The following is a 20,387-nucleotide window of genomic DNA, read 5'->3' as shown; positions in this document are numbered from 1 at the left end:
GGTGGACTTGTAGGCAGTGTTTGATAAGTGTGTGATATAATCCTCTCCTCTATGGGACTTCACCAACCTCAGTTAAAACACTGTTGTCCAATGCTCTATGGGCATGGATTCTTCAGGAGTGGCAGGTGAATAGAAAGCCCATGCAAAGAGAGGGAGTTGAGGAAGAGAAGGCAGCTGATCCCTGTGTTACCTGTGAATACTTCAAGTTTCTGCCTAGGAAGGCAAAGAACACTAGCCTTTGAAGTCCACACTATGTAAGCTACAGGAGCAGTAGTGAAGGTGGATAAGGGGAAATGGTAGTTGTTAATTTTTGACATTCTAATGAAAACCTTTAATTCTCTTTACAGAAAAATGCACAGATGCCTATACACACAAAATCTTGTATACAACTTTTAGGAGTTCTATTCATGATTTCCAGGTGGAGAACCTCAGGCTTTCAGTGAAATCTGCAGTAAAACTCTAAATAAATCCAAGTGGTATTAGACTGCTAGATGAAGCACAGAGAGAAATGTTTGGGACACTGAAAAAAAGGTAACGTGAAAAGGTGGAACTTTCCTAAGAAATGCTTGACATTTTGGTGGCTTAAAAATGGAAACATCAAGAAGGGATAACGAAGAACTGAGAACAAGGATCACCTTTTCAGGAGAGCGTAACTACTCACAATGCCCACAGCTGTCTCCCAGCAAGAACCCCGGGGCACATCTGCAGGGTGCAGGGGTGGCCGGGGGACGCTCTCGTTCCAACCCGAGGAGTTGTAGTAGTGAAACAGAGTCCAGTGAGTGATGTTCTTTATTGTCTCTTCGTTAGAAAGCTAGAATGGAAGATGGAGATGTGGGGTTGGAAGGAGCCAGGGAAGGTCCAATGCTTCCACAGGAACAATAAATAGAGCCAGCATATGCCACAACCCTACCATCTAGCCCCTGCCCTAGCCCTCAACAGGTCTCTCCAGAAATGCCTTCCCCAGCCTTTCAATCTATAGAGGAGAAGGGGGGCAACTGGCTAAAGTCCTTGGGTGTTTTCCAGGAAGTTTTCTTCTCTGTTATTATTCATCTGTCCATTCATCCATTTGTCCATCCATCCATCCATTCAGTTATTCATTGTTCTTTTGAGATTAATTTATTCAGGGTCTATTCTGGGCATATAAGGCAATGGTGACACAAGAGTGAACAGGAGCAACACAGGAGTGGACGGAGCTTTCCTCAGAAAGTTCACTGTCTAGTAAGTGACAGAGATGAACAGACAATTACAGACCAGAGTGATAAGAGCTGTGGGAAATTTTCTTTGGGGACTGAGGAAATCCACGTCAGACAACAGGGCCCTTCCTGGAGGCAGTGACGTCTGAGCCAAACCACAGGAGGATTAGTCAACTAGTCAAACATGGGGAGAAGGGTGGAGAGAGAGGCAAGAGAGAATTTTGCCCCGTGGAGGAAATGTGAGGCTCAGGAGGGTGAAGGAGTTTACTAGGGTAGGAGGGAAGCAAGAAATGAAGGTGGAGAGTAGGTAACGGTCAGATCCAGTCACTTCCATGCTGAGAAACTTCCAGTAGCTTCCTGTTAACCTCAGGAAAAAGTTCATGGGGAGGGACGTGTGGGGAAGAGGAGCATCATAATCTGGCCCTTCCCCCAATTTCATTTTTCACTTCTTCCCCTCCACTCTATTGTTCCGCTAACTCATAGTTCCCTGTGTGCATGAGCTGTTCCCTCTGCTTTTTCCAAGGTCTGCTAAGATCCCCCATGGTGGGGTTTGCAGCCCCTCCTGTGTACTGCCATGCTGCCCTGGGCTTGCTCCCACTGAAGCACCTGCCCCAGCATGCTTCAGTGAATGAGTCTGTCTCCCCTGGAACAGGACCGTGTCTTGCTCTCTGCTGTACCCCCAGGGCCTGGCTTGGTGGGTACGCCATAACCATCTAGTGAGCAGTGATGAAAGGTTAACTCAACCATGACTTATCATCTCAGTGGGCGCATACTGGGCTGGTAAACATTTATGGCAGCTAAGAAACAATACGGGAAAGCCTGCAGATAAAATATTAAGGGTACCAAATGACATGCAGATGATGTGAAAAAGCCTAAGAAAAAGACAGTAAAGAACTGAAGCAAAATGTTAACAATTGGGTCATAGGAATCTGGTGATATTTTTCTTCATTTTACTTTTCTGACCTTTCCAAAAAATTTTAAATTAATATAAATTATGCACAAGGAAATTATTATATTTAAAAAAGAAATTTGGTGGGCCCTAGGAATTGGGGGGATGTTTGTGGTCTTTACCTTCAGGTTGACGTCATCCATCAGGGCCAAAAGAAATGTGTAGAGGTTTCCCAGGAAGAGTGCAAAGATGCGTCCTAGCTGCCACTTCAGTCCAATGCGTGGGTGGTAATTCTCCAGGGCAGCAATGGTTTCAAACAGAGGGGGACAAAACATCCCAAGCAGGGACATCACAATTTCTACCTGAGAAATTGGGAGAGCTGGGTTAGTTTTGTCATCAATATCACTTGCTTCTCCACCATCTCTGCACCCCCAGGGCCATGCATCTCCATCTCCTTTTTGACCCCTCCTCTGCCTCTGGAAATGCCCCGGGGTCTCCACAACTTGCTGTATGACCCTGGCGAAGGCACCAACAAGCTCTGAGCAGTCAGTGTATGTTCCACAGGTCCTAATTGCTCTGTGACTGGTTGTCATCACGATTGCTGTTATTAGCATTGATAAAAATAGCAAACTATCTTTGAGAAGTAAATGAATTAACATATGGGACAGTGCTTTGTGTTCTGTAAAGGCTGTGAGCTAGGTAAGAATCTCCTCATCTCAGGAGCATGGAAGACCAGAAACTCAGATCACAGAACGGAACCAACAGTAGAGGGATGTGGTGCAGGGTGTGGCCTTTGGGGTCAGCTTCATTCACACATCTGGTGGTGGATTTGCTGTCACCTAAGGTGATGAGATAATTGAGCCATGTGCCACTCATCATTTAGGAGGCTAGCTGGGCATCATTCACATGGTGGAGGTCTCAGGTTCCCAAGAGAGCAAGTTCCAAAATACAAGCACTTTTCAAGTCTGCTTGTATCATCGTTGCTACTGTCTCACTGACTAAGGCAAGGGATGGGGAAACAGATTCCACCTCTTCATGGGAGGAGCTAGAAAATCACATTGCAAAAAAATGTGGATACAAGGAAGGGAAGAATTTGTAGCTATTTTTGCCAACTACCACAGATGTCAAATTCCCAAGAGAGATTTATGGATTCAATGCAAGTGCATTGAATGTGTGTTATTGTGGATCTTGATGAGAGAACTCACTCTGTCAGATATCAAGACATACTATAAAGCCATAGTTTATCAGTGTGTATTAGTGCAAGAATAGACAAATAGACCAATGGGACAGAAAAGGAAGCCCAGAATCACACCCATGCATTACTAGACAATTGATTTATAAGCAATGTAATTTCACTTTTTAAAATTAGTCCTATAGTCCAGAATTCAATAATTCAGCTGAATGGCATAGGAACCAGGGTAATTTCAGTATTTTCCTGAAATATTCACTTCAGCAGAGATGCCCTCCTCACCTCATTTCTTTCATACCAGCTGACATTCTGCATTTTGGAGAATTCTTGGGATCGTTTCACCACAAAGTAAATGAGGTACCCACTTCCACACAAACAGCAGATGATGAGAAAGTTGGCCAGGACACGGAGAAATCTTGTCAGATGGACATTTTCTTCTTTGTTACTCTCTTGTTCATCCACTATTGATTCCTTGATGTGTGAAAATGAGATGTGAATAATAGCAAGAAATCACTGTTGTTGGGTTCCTTGAGATTACTACTTTCTATATTTCCAGAAATGAAAGAATTCAGAGGGGGTGGTATATGGATAATTCTTTTCTTTAAGAAAATACATTTTGAATAGGTGAGGGAGATTAAGAGGTACAAACTTCCAGGTGAAAAATGAATGTCACGAGTATGAAATGTACAAAGTGGGGAATATAATTAATGACTATGTAATATCTTTGTATGGTGACATATTATAACTAGACTTACCATGGTGGTCATTTTGAATTGTAGAGAAATATCACTCTGCTGTATAACAGGAACTAACATAGTGTTGTAAGTCAATTATACTCAACAAACAAACAAACAAACAAACAAACTTATAGAAAAAGAGATCAGATTTGTGGTTACCAGAGGTGTGGGACGGGGTGGACAGAGGGGGAACTGGAGGAAAGCAATCAAAAGATACACTTATAGTTATAAGATAAATAAGTACTACGGATGTAAGGTACATGTTAAATATAATTAACACTGCTGTATGTTATATATGAAAGTTGTTAGAGTAAATCCTGAGTTCTCATCACAAGGAAAAATATATTTTTTTCTATTTCTTTAATTTTGTATCTATACGAGATGATGGATGTTCATTAAACTTATTGTGGTAATAATTTCATGATGTATGTAAGTCAAAGCATTATGCTGTACACCTTAAACTTATACAGTGCTGTATGTCAATTATATCTCAATAAAACTGGAAGAAAAAAGGAATCTTAAAAAATTACATTTTTTCTCGTTACTTCTACTTTGGTACATGTACTGACAAAGCTTAGATTTACTGGATACTTACTGTGTGTTAGATGTGGGGCTAAACACTCACCATCTATTATCCTTAATCCCAAAAACAAACCAGTTACAGCTACTAATGCCCAGAGAGATTTCAGTACCCAATGATGGGGACTGTTTTAAATCTATAGATCAAGGAGTTTAGAATTGAATCTGAAACATACTGAGTCTTCTGGGACTTCCCCGCACTTTCACTGCAGGCAGTGCAGGTTCGATCCCTGGTCGGGGAACTAAGATCCCATATGCCACCCAACTCGGCCAATATCAAGTCTTCTAAGCCAGGGGCTGGCTTTTTTAATAAAAAAGTTCTGGCCAAGTTTTTTTCTATTAAAAAACCAGATAGCAAATATTTTTGGTTTTGCAAGCCACGTGGTCTCTCTCATAGCTACTCAACTATGTCACTGTAGCATGAAAGCAACTATAGATAATATATAAATAAATGAGCATGACTTTGTCTCAATAAAATCTTATTTACAAAAATAGGCAGCAGGCTGGATTTGGACCCTGGGCCATAGTTTGCTGACCCCTGTTCTAATCCATGGGCATGGTATATTTTTCCATTTATTTAGAGTTTCTTAATTCCTTTCAGCAATGTTTTGTACTTTTTGGTGTAGGCAGTCTCACACATTTTTTTTTTTTTGGTTAAATCTATATTCCTTGGAATTTTTTGTACTTTATGTCATTTTATTGAAAAGGGGATTAAATTATTTTCTAATTATTTGCTGCTAGTATATAAAAATACAATAGATTTTTTATTATTAACCTTGTATCTTGCATTAATAAGTTTTTCACAGAAAGACACAATTAGTATATGGCAGAGCCAGGATGGAAAATGAGGTCTCCCGGACACCAAAGTACCTGGGAGATTTTTTTTTTTAATTGAAGTGTAGTTGATTTACAATGCTGTGTTAATTACTACTGTACAGCAAAGTGATTCAGTTATACATATATATATATATACATTCTTTTTAAAAAATATTCTTTTCCATTATGGTTTATCATAGGATATTGAATATAGTTCTCTGTGCTATATGGTAGGACCTTGTTGTTTATCCATTCTATATATAAAAGCATCCATCTGCTAACCTCAACCTCCCACTCCATTCCTCCCCCACCTCCCTCCCCCTTGGCAACCACAAGTCTGTTCTCTGTGTCCATGAGTCTCTTTCTGTTTCCTAGATAGGTTCATTCGTGTCATTTTTTAGATTCCACATGTAAGTGATATCATATGGTGTTTGTCTTTCTCTTCCTGACTTACTTCACTTAGTATGATAATCTCTAGTTGCATTCATGTTGCTGCAAATGGCATTATTTTGTTCTTTTATATGGCTGAGTAGTATTCCATTGTACCAGATCTTCTTTATCCATTCATCTATCGATGGACATTTAGGTTGTTTCCATGTCTTGGCTACTGTGAATAGTGCTGCTATGAACATAGGGGTGCATGTATCTTTTTTGAATTTTAGATTTGTCTGGATATATGCATAGGAGTGGGATTGTTGGATCATATGGTAATTCTATTTTTAGTTTTCTGAGGAATCTCCATACTGTTTTCATAGTGGCTGTACCAACTTACATTCCCAGTAACAGTGTAGGAAGGTTCCCTTTTCTCCACACCCTCTCCTGCATTTGTTATTTGTAGACTTTTTAATGATGGCCATTCTGACTCGTGAGGTGGTACTTCATTGTAGTTTTGATTTGCATTTCTCTAATAATTAGTGATGTTGAGCATCTTTTCATGTGCCTATTGGCCATCTGTATGTCTTCTTTGGAGAAATGTCTATTTAGGTCTTCTGCCCATTTTTGGATTGGGTTGTTTGTTTTTAGCTGTTGAGTTGTATGCACTGTTTGTATATTTTGGAAATTTAGCCCTTGTCGGTTGCATCATTTGCAAATATTTTCTCCCATTCTGTAGGTTGTCTTTTTGTTTTGTTTATGGTTTTCATTGCTGTGCAAAAGCTTGTAAGTTTGATTAGGTCCCATTTGTTTATTTTAATTTTTATTTCTATTGCCTTGGGAGAAGGAAGGAGGTTTTTCAACCAATTAACAGTTATTGTGTTCGGGTTCAGTTTCAACTAACTCATCAGGCAGTTAGTATACATTAATGCACACAGTTCTCACAACATGTGTCCTATTATATAAGTGGTTTTTAACAGACTCAGAGGAGAAGCCTTCTCCTTCCCATATGTTCAAAGTGCTTCACAGGCATTGACCTTCTTTGCCTCTCTCTAGTAGTCCCGAAGGAAGGGTCAAAGCCCTTGTTGACCCCTACCCTGCCCTTGAATGCTCCACCACAGGCTTCCCATTGCTGAGAAGGAGAAGGAGAAGGAGAACTGAACCTGCTCCCTGCTCTACCCACTGCCAAGATGACTCTGGGGCTCATGAAACCCATGTAGTGAGTTGCTGAGCCCAAGCCCTGTCCCTGGTGGGTGTACCTGCCTTCTGTAGGCAACGATTGGTATCAGTGGGCAGCAGCCCACTTCTCCTCCCAGAAGGGCCAGGAGAGGAGAGAAGAAGGCAAGACAACCAAGCACGGTTGCGATGTAGATCTGACCTCTGCAAGGTCCTGGGGTAAAAAACTCTGACTGATCAGACAGGAGAAGCATTGGACTATCAAGAACTTTGAATGGTTTTTAAGAAGACATACAGATGGCCACCAGGCACATGAAAAGATGCTCAACATGCTAATTATCAGAGAAATGCAAATCAAAACTACAATGAGGTATCACCTCACACCTGTCAGAATGGCCATCATTAAAAGGTCTACAAATAATAAATGCTGGAGAGGGTGTGGAGAAAAGGGAACCCTCCTATGCTGTTGGTGGGAACTGCAGCCACTGTGGAGAATAGTAAAACTAAACATAGAGTTACCACATGATCCAGCAATCCCACTCCTGGGCATATATCTGGAAAAGACAAAAATTCTAATTTGAAAAGATATATGCACCCCCAATGTTCATTGCAGCACTATTTATAAGCACCAAGACATGGAAGCAACCTAAGAGTCCATTGACAGATGAATGGATAAAGAAGATGTGGCATACACACACACACACAGACACACACACACACACACACAATGGAATATTACCCAGCCATATAAAAGAATGAAATAATGGATGGACCTAGAGATCGTCATGCTAAGTGAGGTAAGTCAGAAAGAGAAAGACAAATACCATATGATATCACTTATATGTGGTATCTAAAATATGATACAAATGAACTTATTTACAAAACAGAAACAGACTCATAGACATAGAAAACAAACTTATGGTTACTAAAGGAGAAAGGGGGGGGATAAATTAGGACTTTGGGATTAGCAGATACAAACTACTATATACAAAATAGATAGGGCTTCCCTGGTGGCGCAGTGGTTGAGAGTCTGCCTGCCGATGCAGGGGACACGGGTTCGTGCCACGGTCCGGGAAGATCCCACATGCCGCGGAGCGGCTGGGCCCGTGAGCCATGGCCGCTGAGCCTGCACGTCCGGAGCCTGCGCTCAGCAGCAGGAGAGGCCACGACAGTGAGAGGCCCGCATACCGAAAAAAAAAAAAAAGACAAAAAACAACGTCCTACTGTATAGCACAGGGAACTATATTCAATATCTTGTAGTAACCTAGGAAAAGAATATGAAAATGAATATATATGTATAACTGAATCACTTTGCTATACAACAGAAACTAACACAACATTGTAAATCAAATATACTTCAATTTAAAAAAAGAACTCTATTTGTAGTGATCTGGATGGACCTAGAGTCTGTCATACAGAGTGAAGTAAGTCACAAAGAGAGAAACAAATACCGTATGCTAACACATATACATGGAGTCTAAAAAAAAAAAAAAAAAAGGTTTTAATGAACCTAGGAGCAGGACAGGAATAAAGACGTAGACGTAAAGAATGGACTTGAGGACACGGGGAGGGGGAAGAGTAAGCTGAGATGAAGTGAGAGAGTGGCATGGACATATATACACTACCAAATGTAAAATAGATAGCTAGTGGGAAGCAGCTGCATAGCACAGGGAGATCAGCTCGGTGCTTTGTGACCACGTAGAGGGGTGGGATAGGGAGGGTGGGAGGGAGACGCAAGAGGGAAGAGATATGGGAACATATGTATATGTATAGCTGATTCACTTTATTATAAAGCAGAAACTAACACAGAATTGTAAAGCAATTATACTCCAATAAAGATGTTATAAATAAATAAATAAATAAACAAACGAATAAATAAATAAATAAGAACTCTGAATGGTTTTTACAGTCATGGAGGGAAAAGTGAGATGTGCAGTGCTTCTGCCTTCATTCGTCTGCTCACCCTCAGGCTTGTTTTCGTTCTATATTCTGTAGGTCACGTCATATCTCTCTTGTGAACAAATTAATAAGATAATTAAGTGTGGAGTTGTACACTTAATTGATTCCTTTATTCCCACACCCCCAAACCAGGGTTCTCAACTCTTTGTGGGTATTCTTGGGGGAGTTTTTAAAAAACCAATGCCAGGACCTCAGCCCAGACCAATTACACCAGAACCTCTAGGGGTGGGGCCCAGAAGATTTTTAATGCTCCTTAGATCATGCAAACATGTGTGAACGTTGAGAACGGCTGCCCCAAGTGTGTCCTTTCACTTCCTCCAGCAGAAAGCAGTTCCACGAGGAAAGAGGCAGAACCAGGGACCAGCTCCATGATTCTCTGCCATGTTAAGAAACAGATGGTGGGTACCAGCCATGAGCTTTCTTTCTTGAAGGCTTGAGAGGTACGCTCCTACTTCTGGTAAAGCTCTTACCGCAAATTAATCAGGGATCTTATTTCCCAAGCCCCAGCTGGGAGAAGTCTCCCAATGACAGGAGGGACCCAAAGTTCCCCCGGGAAGTGGGAATGGCCCTGAAGCGACTACCTTGAAGCTGATGGTGATGGAGGCGTATTTGTTGTCGGCCGTCTCTGAATTCCCGATCAGGTAGTCCCAGCTGGTGAACATCTTGAAGCTGAATGTGAAGTTATCGCTCTCCCCGTCGTTCGTGCTGCCCTGGGTGTTGCCGGCCATCCTGTAGGGTGCACACTGCTGTTAGGTCTGCCCCTGTGTCTACTGTGTCAGCCCAAGGGAAACTTGGCCTAAGCTAGTCTTGGGCACAGGTGGCAGATATCCAGTGAAGGGAAAGAGCTAAGATGGATTTGAATCAGGCTACCTTTAGCCAGAGCACCTTCCCCCCAAATTCAGAGTCCCCTGCGAGCACACATGGTGTCAACTGCGTAACAAGGAGTCTGCAGGGTACAGAAAACACTAACCATGTTTTCTACCCTGACGTCTGATTTCTTGTGTTTTGCCTCACCTGCAAATGTTTTAGAACTCTTCATTCTCACAGAGAATATCCCCTTCTAATTCATCTGTTTTCTTGGATAAAAATCATATTTTTCTGATGTAAAATTCAATAAGCCCTGAGGTGGTTAGGACTACAACCAGATAATACGCACATCTTTTTCTTAAGCAAGCTCGGAGGAAAGCACCTTGGACCTGCCTTGATAGCCCCCTATTTCATCCTACCTGTCCTCATCCTCTTGAGACAGGCCTGGGACCTGGGACCCTTTACTGCAGGGCTGGACACACCTCTCCTTGAGCTACAAAATACAAAGAAACTATATGGGACTAAAAATAACTGTGTGCATGCGCAGTTGGGGCAAATTCTGGACCCAAAAGATACAAAAAGACACACACACACAAAAACAACCCAACTGCCATTTCTGAAGAGCCAGGAGCAAAAACAGGGTATTGGGAGCAAAAGCAGGGTACTGAGCATGCTTGCACACACCACTTAAGGGATGGGCAAAACACCTACGCCACACCTCTGGCCTGACCCCTGGACGCGCCCCTACCTTCACCCCATATAAGAAACAAGCTTTCCCCCCACTCAGTGAGCAAGCAAGGGAACCTGCTGTTTGTTCTTGCTCCCCCACTGCTGCAGCAGCGGCCCCAGTAAAGCCTTGCCTGAATTTCTCATCGGCCTCTAGTCAATTTCTATTGATTTAGGAAGCCAAGAACCCTGGTTGGTATCACTCTCTTTGTGCTTCCTGGAGATCAGCCCGGTGGGAACCATGGAATCCCAGGCAGGGGTTCCATCAAATACAATGGGGGTGGGGTTGCCCCTCTCTGACTCTATCTGATGTGTTGGCTTTTGGGATTTGCAGTTCCAGGGGCCTGGTTGCCTTACTTAATTTTTTGGTTCAACAGAGAAACATTCCATGTCCTTAAATTTGGCAGGGAAAAACAGCAATGTGAAGGCTAAGAATAAAACCAAGCCTGTCTCGCCTGTCTCCTTCTTTTTTTTTTCCTTTTGTTTGCTAGAGCTGGGCAGCCACATGTCACCTAGTGGTCACTGTCTCATGCCAGGCAGGCTCTTGTAAACAGCAGCATTTTCCCCTGAGACGATGAGATAGAAAACCCAGCTGGGCCCGCACATCGCTTTCCGGGGATTCTAGCCGGGCTTCAAGGGCGCTCTGTTTCCTGTGCACACACCGTGGCCCTGTTCTTCTCTTGTGGCTCTGCTGAAGGGTGAGTGGGCCTGGTAGTCAGGTCTGTGCACAGACTGTGTCCCCACCCTGCACAGCCTGTGCTAACTGGGGTCCTCTGACTTAGAAGAAGGCAGTTTGTGGGTTGGGCCAAAGTTTTTCTTCAGAGAACATGAATTAAGAGGCACAGACATATTAAAAAGCCATTTCTGACCACAGAGACAAGTAGAGTCGGGGCTGGAGAGGACACCAAGTTTACTCACTGCCATATACACTGGTTTAGCCTCATTGTATCTTTGTAGGCGCCTGCTCAGTTCTCACATGCCAGCTAGACAGAGAAGAAGAGGGTTTTTCTGAGGATGCTGGGCTCTGGGGAAAACAGAAACAGGCCTTGCAAACTTCTCCAGCCTCTCCTTAATGGGTACCATGTTCCCTTTCAAGCCACACTGCTTTTTTTGACAGTTTTGGGGACTCAGTAGGATATTTGCTGCCTCAGGGCCTTTGCACATGCTCTTGCTTTGTCTAAAGTGCTGTGCCCAGCCTCCTCTAAAGGACTTGTCTATCCCATTTCCCAGAACTTCCCACATTACCTTGTCTATGTCTTTTATACCCCATATGACAATCTGCATTTGCTTTATTTGTTTCCTTGTTTTCTCTCTAAATCCCCAACAAGAAGGTAAGTAGGCACAGTGTGGCCACAGGAGTGGGCTGTTTGTGGGAAGAAAATTAAAAGCCTGTAAATGAGACGGTCATACTTACGATCTAATGACGATCATCAGGCTGTAGCCGAACACGCCGACCCCCACCATGAAGTAAGCCATGGGTAACCTGTACCTCAGCCACCCGATGGTCCTCTGGTTGTTGTAGTAGCCGTAGAAGAGAGCGGAATACTTGATGTAGCCCTGTGGGGCAGCAAAGCCAAATGCTCTGGGTTTGTAAGCTCAATGTGACAGCCATCGGAAGCTTCCATCGACCTGGGGTTTCTTTCTCAGGGGTGTGACGGGAGCCGGAGGGGAGGAAGGAAGGGTTCTTGATGTTCCTGTTCTTCCCTTCACTCCCCCAGTGTGTGTGTGTGTCTGTGTGTGTGTGTGTGTGTGTGTGTGTGTCTGTGTGCACATGCACACACGGCTCCAAATTCCCCCTCCACCCCCTTCCCCGTGCCCAGGATCTTAATTTAGCACTCTGGAACTAGAAGGGAGTCCGTGAACTTTCTCAGTATTTCAAAGTTTCTAAAGAAAACTATGTGATAAGCCTCACAATCTAACCTGAGCTTCGAGTTGCATTTTGGTTTTGGTTTTTGGTATAATTGGCTTTAGGTATAATTAGCATACTTTTTAGGTATAATTATTTAGGTGTAAAGTTAACTTATAATTTTAGCACTTCTTTTATGTCTTTGCTGAATATAAAACAGGGTATTATTCTGGCCTCACACAGATATGTAGTTGGACAGCAGAGCCAAATTTTAATAGTTTTTTTCATATACTTGTGGCTATTTCTTCTTTGATATCACACCTCAACCCAATAACTAAATAGTTATTTCTTTTTAAAAAAATTTTTTTAGTTATTTCTTAAAGGTTAGTTGCAATGTGGAATATGAATCACATAATGAACTTTTTCATACCTTAAGATCCATTGCTCTCCCCCAGATACTAAGTAATTAAAAGGGGAAAAATACTAACTTTACAGCAGAGAATTCTGGCAGATATCACTTTAACCAAGTGGTCAACATAATGTAACCCTTGACACTCTGAGAAAGGCACGTTACCTCCCCAACGATGCATAACCTTAATACAATCATGAGAGAACATCAGACAAACCCAAATTCAGGGGCAAACAACTGATCAGCACTATTCAAAAGTGTCAAGGTCACTGAAAGACAGAGAACAGTCACAGGTTGGAGGATAGTAAGGAGGTGTGACAATTAAATAAATGTGAGATTGTGAGTTGGGTCCTGGGATAGAAAAGGAACATTAGTGGAAAAACTGGTGAAATAAAAATAAATACTGTATTTTAGTTAATAATATTGTATCAAGATTAATTTCTTAGTTTTGATAATTGTTCTATGGGTATATGAGATGTTATCATAAGGTGAATGGGTGCAGGGTATATGGGAGCTCTCTGTACTATTTATGCAACTGTTCTGTAAGTCTGAAATTATCTCAAAATATAATTTTTAAAAATCTATTGCTCTATCTTTTACTATCAAGATGTGGGATCTTTTACTCACACATGATTTTGTAACATCATGTATTGGTCAGCTGGAAAGTAATGGTTCACTGAGTTACGAACATATGCCAAATATTGACACATTTCTTATACAATATTAAAAAAATCACACTGTTAATATCTCCATTGATCTCATCAGAAAAGTATTTAACTACTGAAAAACTGCCACTGTCATGGTGATGGATATAAGTTTTCCAAAATTTTAATTTTTACTTGAAAAATAAAAATTTATCCTTGGCAACAACAAATACAACATGGGACTGTTGCTGAATAAATTGTTGGTTTTGAGTGGATAGGACATTTCAACAGGGGCCCTTGGGTGAAATAAATAATAAAGGAAATTCTTAGTAGTAGCATATAGTGGTAGTAGTATGTAATTCTTAGTGGTATAGTAGTTATTTGGAACACCTCTGTTCCTAATGACTTAGAAAAATACTCCAACTCACTTTCACACATTTCTGAGAGGTCTTGAATCTGACTATGGGAGTGAAGGATGGCAGCAGCAAGATGTGTTGCTTAAACCACCACAGCCAGGCCTCCTGCCTCTGGAACTCCTTGGAGCTTCAGACCAAGGCCCCCAGAGGCACGGGGGTATGAGGATTCCAAAAAGAGGGAGGGATGTTCCAGGCATAGGATCGTGAGCAAAGGCAGGGAGGCACTGGATTCCCCGAAAGTTGATAATATTGGGGCATAAAGTGTGAGGTCTTAGACAGACATGGGACTGGGACTGGATAGGTAGAGGGCAGCCAGGTCATGAACAATTCTTTTGTAAACCCAATTCAGAACACTGGGCTTTATTCCATCTGGGAGTGGGAATAAATGAATATCGGAGGTGGGGAGTGACAGGGTCAGGTTTACATTTTAGAAAGGTCACCTGGCAGCAGAGGGAATGGAGATTTGAGGAGACAAGCCAAGGCAGGGAGGAGAGGTAGCAGATTCTGACAGTGGTCCTGGTACAGTGAGGTTTGAGGAGAGGTTTGAGGGATGGAGAAAAGGAGACTGGTTTAAGAAACGTTTAGTAGATAGGCTCAGATTTAGTGATTGATTGTGATGTGAGGGGTGGTGGTGAGGAGAGGAAATGTGGGATGACTTTCAGGTTTCAGACTTCAATGACTGGATGAACAGTGGTTCCAATAAAGGAAATGGGAAAAATTGATGTAGGTTTGGTTGGTTAGTTGTTGGACTTGAGAAGCAGGTAGGGTATTCAGTTGAAGATGTTACGTGAACGTTGGGGAAAGGCTGGACTGGCAATAGCCCTGGGGTCTTACTGTGGTTATGCCAAGATAAAACCATCGTGTAATATCGCCTTACATAGATCTGGCAGAATGAGGGGAGCAGTGGCCTCATGGGGAAGTCACATTTATCAGAGTGTGTGATAAATGGACCCACGAAGGGGGCCTAGGGGGACATGGTTGGCTAGCTCATTTTGCACAGTGCTAGGATCCCATTTGGTCAAAGCACTGGCTTTCCAATAATTAAACACTTCACACTTATCCACAATCACAAAATGGAAGTGCATTGGCATGTGGGCAATGGTACCTCAAAATCCCAAAGGACGGAAAAATCCATGGCTTTTTCTTCCTCAGCCCGAGGCACTGTCTTTCTGGGTATACTTCCATAGGGCATGCCCATCAGCACCTTGTGTTGGGACAGAACGACACAGTTACACATGAAGATACAAACACACGGAGATGCGCACATAGTGGGTTAAATCTCTTCTCAGAGCAGGAATATCCATTTTTTTTCCTTTAAATAACATTAATCACTTTCCTGATTTTAAAAGTATTACATACTCATTGTAGAAAATGTGAAAAAGTATAGAAGAGTGTTTAAAAAATTACCTCTCACCTTCACATCCTAAAGATAATGACTGTTAAATATTAATGTATTTCCTTTCAAAGTTTCTAAGTTTCATATATGTTTTAGCTTGATTATCTAGCTTAATATTATTTTATGACCAATTCCCTATGGCATATGGTATTTTTAAAAATAAAATGACTTTAAAATATCTAATCACATGTATGTACCATAAACTTACTTACAACATCCCCTACTGTTGGACTAATTAGAGTATTTCTAGTTCTTCATGTGTACATAATTCTGTTATTATACCCCTTTATATATATGACTTGATTCACAGCCTTAATTATTTAAAAAATAAGGATTGTATTAAATTTACATATTGATTTAGGAAGGATTGATCTTTTTTATGATATTAAGTTTTCCCTTCCATGAATGTGCCCTCCTGTTTATTTAGTCATATATATTTTTTAAATTATTTATTTATTTGGCTGCTCTGGGTGTTAGCTGTGGCATGCAGGATCTTCGTTGCCACGTGTGGGATCTTTAGTTGCAGCATGTGGGATCCCTAGCTGCAGCATGCGACATGCCAGAGAATCAACAAATGTAAATGAGAGAGGAAAAAATTACACTATCATGCAAAAGGGAATATAACTTCAGATAAACGAGTGATTTTTAAAAACAAGAAACTATGTTATTTAACTTTAAGCCAATACATTTTAAAATGTAAGTTGAAATGGAAAGTTCAGGAGAGTGATTACTTGTGAGATTTATGTGGGTAACATAATTGGGGAGAAGTAGATGGAGGACTCTAGTGTGTGTGTAATTTTTTATTTTTAAACTTAGTGGCAGGCAAATGGGCTCATTCTTCATACCTTTCCATATATCTGAAAGTTTTAATAGTTATTTTTAGAGGAAGTACCAATATAAGGCTTACTGACTGAGTACTGCCTATGTGAACCCTAGAGCAGAACTTACAAGATATTTTAAAGAATTATTTAATTAAATTAATTAATGTACACCAGCAATGTACACCCTAGGTGCATATTAGGATCACTTGGGGAGCTGTATTTGTCATCTATTTTTGTATATCAAATTACCATAAAACTATCTTCTCGTTTCTGCAGGTTAGGAACCTGGGTTGGGCTTAGCTGGGTTCTTTGCTTCAGGGTCTTTCATAGGCTTCAGTCAAGGTGTCTGCCAGGGCTTTGGTATCATCTGAAGGCCTGGTGGGGGAGGATCTGATTCCAGATGCACTCCCGTGGTTGTTGGCAAGATTTAGTTCCTCATGGGCTGTTGGACTGAGGGTCTCAGTTCCTTGCTGGCTCTTGTCCAAAGGCCACACTGAGTTCCGTGCCAGCGGGCCTCTCCAGTCTGGCAGGTTGCTTCATCAAAGCATGCAAGCCAAGAAGGGAACCAAGAGAAAATGCCACATGGAAGTCACAGTCATTTATAACCTAATCATGTAAGTGACAGCCTGTCACTTTGGTTATATTCTATTTGTTAAAAGCACGCCTCAAGGTCTAGGCTCTACTCAGGTGGAGGGGATTGATTATACAGGGGCATGCTACCAGGAGAGGAGGATCACTGGGGGCAATCTCAGATGCCTGTCTGCCATAGGAGCTTTTAAAATAGGGATGCCAGAGCCACATTCTCAGAGATTCAGATCCAATTGATTGGACTTCATATTTTAAAAAAAACTCCCCAAGTGATTTTCATATGCAGCCCGTGTTAAGACAAGAAATACATGAGCTTATCATGTAGCAAGGCCTTGATAGTGAGCTCCTGCAGCATAACTGAGGGCTCTCCTGGGACCATGAAGGCATTCTGGGATCTGCAGGCAGCTGTCATTAAAGCTGAACAAGATTCACTCAAGCATTCAGAGCAGTTTGATTCCATTAAAATGTATCAAGGATTTGTGGCAAGAAGATGAGTATGAGGAAAAATTCTGTTAAAGTTGTCTAACATTTGAGCACTTCTAATATTCTTATTCCTAGACCCTCTGAGTCGCTGTGGTTAGCCTTAAAACAGCCATGAGCCATAGGAATATCTGATCATTAGGTTTAGGCTTAAAACCTTTGGGCCTTGAAGTTAGCCGTGTCCTTGAACAACAGGTCATCTCCTCTACTCTGCCTGCAGTGAATTTGGATGTGTCAGATTCCCACGAAGCCAATTTCCCACTATCCTAATTAAGAGGGCATCTTAGGATACCCCACATTCTCAACTGCTGTTATCCAACCTATCATCAAGTCTTGTCTGTTCTACTCTTTCACTGTCTCTCTCTTTCTCTTCTTTCTCCCATCCTACTCCAAGATGGCTTCCCAAACACCTGCCAATCAAATCAAGCTGTTCTTTCCTGGACAGTTCAGGTCTTGGCTGCTTCATTGGAATGCATCAATCACTAAATTTTCATTGTTTCAAACAAATGTGCCCTTGATAGGAAATATTTATAAATTATATCAATTTATATAAATTATATAAAATGTAATGTTTTCTTTGAGAAAAAAAAAACCTCAGTGTTTTTAAAATTATTCACCTTCCCCAAAACACTGCCTTTCTGGACCACTGTATAGCAAAATTCTAGTGATGTCTCATAGGCCTATAGCATTTAATATAATCTCTTCTCATGGAAATAAATCCATTTGGAATCAAAAACTCCCAGGAAGAAAGCAAAGAGTCTGTGAGAATAAATTTCCCCAGTGACTACTAGGGAAAACTCTCTCTCCCTTGGTTATGGAGGGGAGAAGTAAAACTTCTATTTAACTTCTGACAATACTGGGGAGAACCAGATTTATTTTCAAGAGCATTTGTACACATTTGCCAGAAGGTTTAAAATCCTTATCTCTGGGGGCTTCCCTGGTGGTGCAGTGGTTAAGAATCCGCCTGCCAGTGCAGGGGACACAGGTTCAATCCCTGATCCGGGAAGATCCTACATGCCGTGGAGCAAATAAGCCCATGCGCCACAACTACTGCCTGCGCTCTACAGCCCGCAAGCCACAACTACTGAAGCTCATGCACCCTAGACCCCGTGCACCACAACTATTGAGCCCACAGCCTGCAACTACTGAAGCCTGTGCACTCTAGGGCCTGCGTGCTCCAACTACTGAAGCCTGCGTGCCTAGAGCCCGTGCTCCACAACAAGAGAAGCCACCGCAATGAGAAGCCCGTGCACCGTAACGAAGAGTAGCCCCCGCTCGCTGCAACTAGAGAAAGCCTGTGCCCAGCAACGAAGACCCAACACAGCCAAAAATAAATAAAAATTTTTTAAAAAGTTCATATGGAATCATTTAATAAAATAAAATAAAATCTTTATCTCTGTACTGGAGAGTGACAATGGCTTAAGAATATATATATATAGGACAAAGTGGACTGACTCATAATCCTTGATTTCCAGGTGTGCACATAAAGGAGTATAAAGGTTAATTAATGACATAATTGTAAGTACACTCTTTGGGTAATGTAGAAAAGAATTCAATGGTTTTATCAATAATATAACACTCCTTTGCTACCAAGTACTATTATAATAAGGCCTCAACTTCTTCTAACTAATCTGATTTAATTCACATTCCATGGAAGTCTTTTAGTTTTGTGAAAAATAGATGTTCAGGAAAGTTTCCCAAAGATGTGACTACAGATAGAGTTGACTCTGATATTCTCATGGAATCATTTGTAATAAAGTAGGAATCAGTAACCTATCACAGAGCCAATTAATAAACCTGAAAGGAAAAAATACTAAATGCATAAATATCATTACCCTGTAAGCTGTAAAGGTAAATCCACTTGTGTACCCAGCACAAGCACCAAACGGTTCTGGCAGGACTGTAGCAATTACTGTGCTAAGCGCTAATGGACCACAGGCACCCCTGGAAAAGGTCCCAGGCCAAAACTCTGGAAACCTGGAATCTCATTCACCATAAATTTACTGTGTAAATTTGTACAGGTCACTTGTTCCTTTCTTGTCTCTCAGTTACTAAGCTATAGGTAAGGATCTACCTACACCCATAATAAAATTGTATCTGGGAGAACAGTGAGGAGTGCTATTCAAACGCAAGGTTTCTTTGGGGTAATAAATTATGATATAATGCATTCTATCTCTTTTTTTTTTCAAGGTGAAAGAGAAAAAAACCTCACTGAGATACTAATTCTCCACTAATTTTAAAGTAAAATGAAAGGTAGAAAAATGTAGGGTCCACCTGTTAATTCAGAAATGGAAATATATGGTTCCATTCTTTGTACTCGGCTATCTGGGCAAATGATGTGAGCACAGAATTTAAAATGAATGACGGATTCTTTGTAAAACAGAGTATTTGATTTATATAAATGAAGATGGCTGTCATGATAAGCCTCAACACTATCTGAAGTTGTAAGCAGTTCTTTTCTTACCTCTGGGATTATGACTAGACCAAATATTAAGCCAAAAAGGACAAGGTTAACTCCATACATCCATCGGAGAAAGATGAAATATGATGCCACTGAAGAACCAAAGTGACCTGAAGAGAGAAAGATGGTGGATATAAGTGTTGCAGAAGGACATTAACATAAAGGAGGACTTTATGTGTGTGATGGATTCAATTTTCATGTCAGTCTGTGGAATATACATCCCTTTTCTTTTTCTAGATGAAAAAAAGGGCTTCACCAATGTGAAGAAGCACATCTTAAATTTTGGTCTGACTAGTCCAAAGTTCATCTTTTTTCTTTTCTTTTTTTTTAACATCTTTATTGGAGTATAATTGCGTTACAATGGTGTGTTAGTTTCTGCTTTCATCTTTTTTCTAGTACAACAGAACCTATAACATAACCTAATCAGTTAGTCAAGAACACAGTCCAAACCCTTGGAAAACCCTTCAGCAAACGAACTAAAAACAGTGACACCAAAATACTCACTTTCAATGTCCTTGATCTTCATTTCCCAGGGAATACATTGAGTCTTGAAATTATCAAAGTCTCTTTTAAACTTGATCCATTTCTGAAATTAAACAGGCAACACCCTCAGTTCATGAACACACTGCCTTGGGGCCTGGACGGGAAGATGGAGGTGCATGTGGATGTTGACATGTTGACATGTGGGTGAGGCTGCCATGTTGGAGCTGTTGAGCCTAGGCTGTCAGAGGTGGATGCGCACATCTTCACTTTCCAAAGTCAGGTGTGAGTCAGAGAGAAGCAAGGGCAACACAATACTTTGCGTTTGTCTATAGTGCTGATAAAATTTCAGGTTTGGATGCTTTACATATGAACTTAGAAAATCTGTGTATAATTTCTGATT

General features: G+C 41.3%; 1 protein-coding gene across 1 annotated transcript in view; it reads right to left on the bottom strand.

Annotated features, from left to right (window-relative positions):
* Positions 1-20,387, bottom strand: part of TMC2 (transmembrane channel like 2) — an 80,491-nt gene that overhangs the window by 22,381 nt on the left and 37,723 nt on the right. Inside the window, 8 exon segments of the mRNA XM_060077863.1 lie at positions 662-811; positions 2,265-2,444; positions 3,554-3,742; positions 9,492-9,639; positions 11,858-12,000; positions 14,864-14,962; positions 19,508-19,614; positions 20,009-20,090. Of these exon segments, the coding sequence (XP_059933846.1) occupies positions 662-811; positions 2,265-2,444; positions 3,554-3,742; positions 9,492-9,639; positions 11,858-12,000; positions 14,864-14,962; positions 19,508-19,614; positions 20,009-20,090 (1,098 nt within the window).

This window comes from Mesoplodon densirostris, chromosome 16 (genome assembly GCF_025265405.1).
Source record: "Mesoplodon densirostris isolate mMesDen1 chromosome 16, mMesDen1 primary haplotype, whole genome shotgun sequence".
NCBI lineage: Eukaryota > Metazoa > Chordata > Mammalia > Artiodactyla > Ziphiidae > Mesoplodon > Mesoplodon densirostris.
This window is presented reverse-complemented; position numbering and strand designations above follow the sequence as displayed.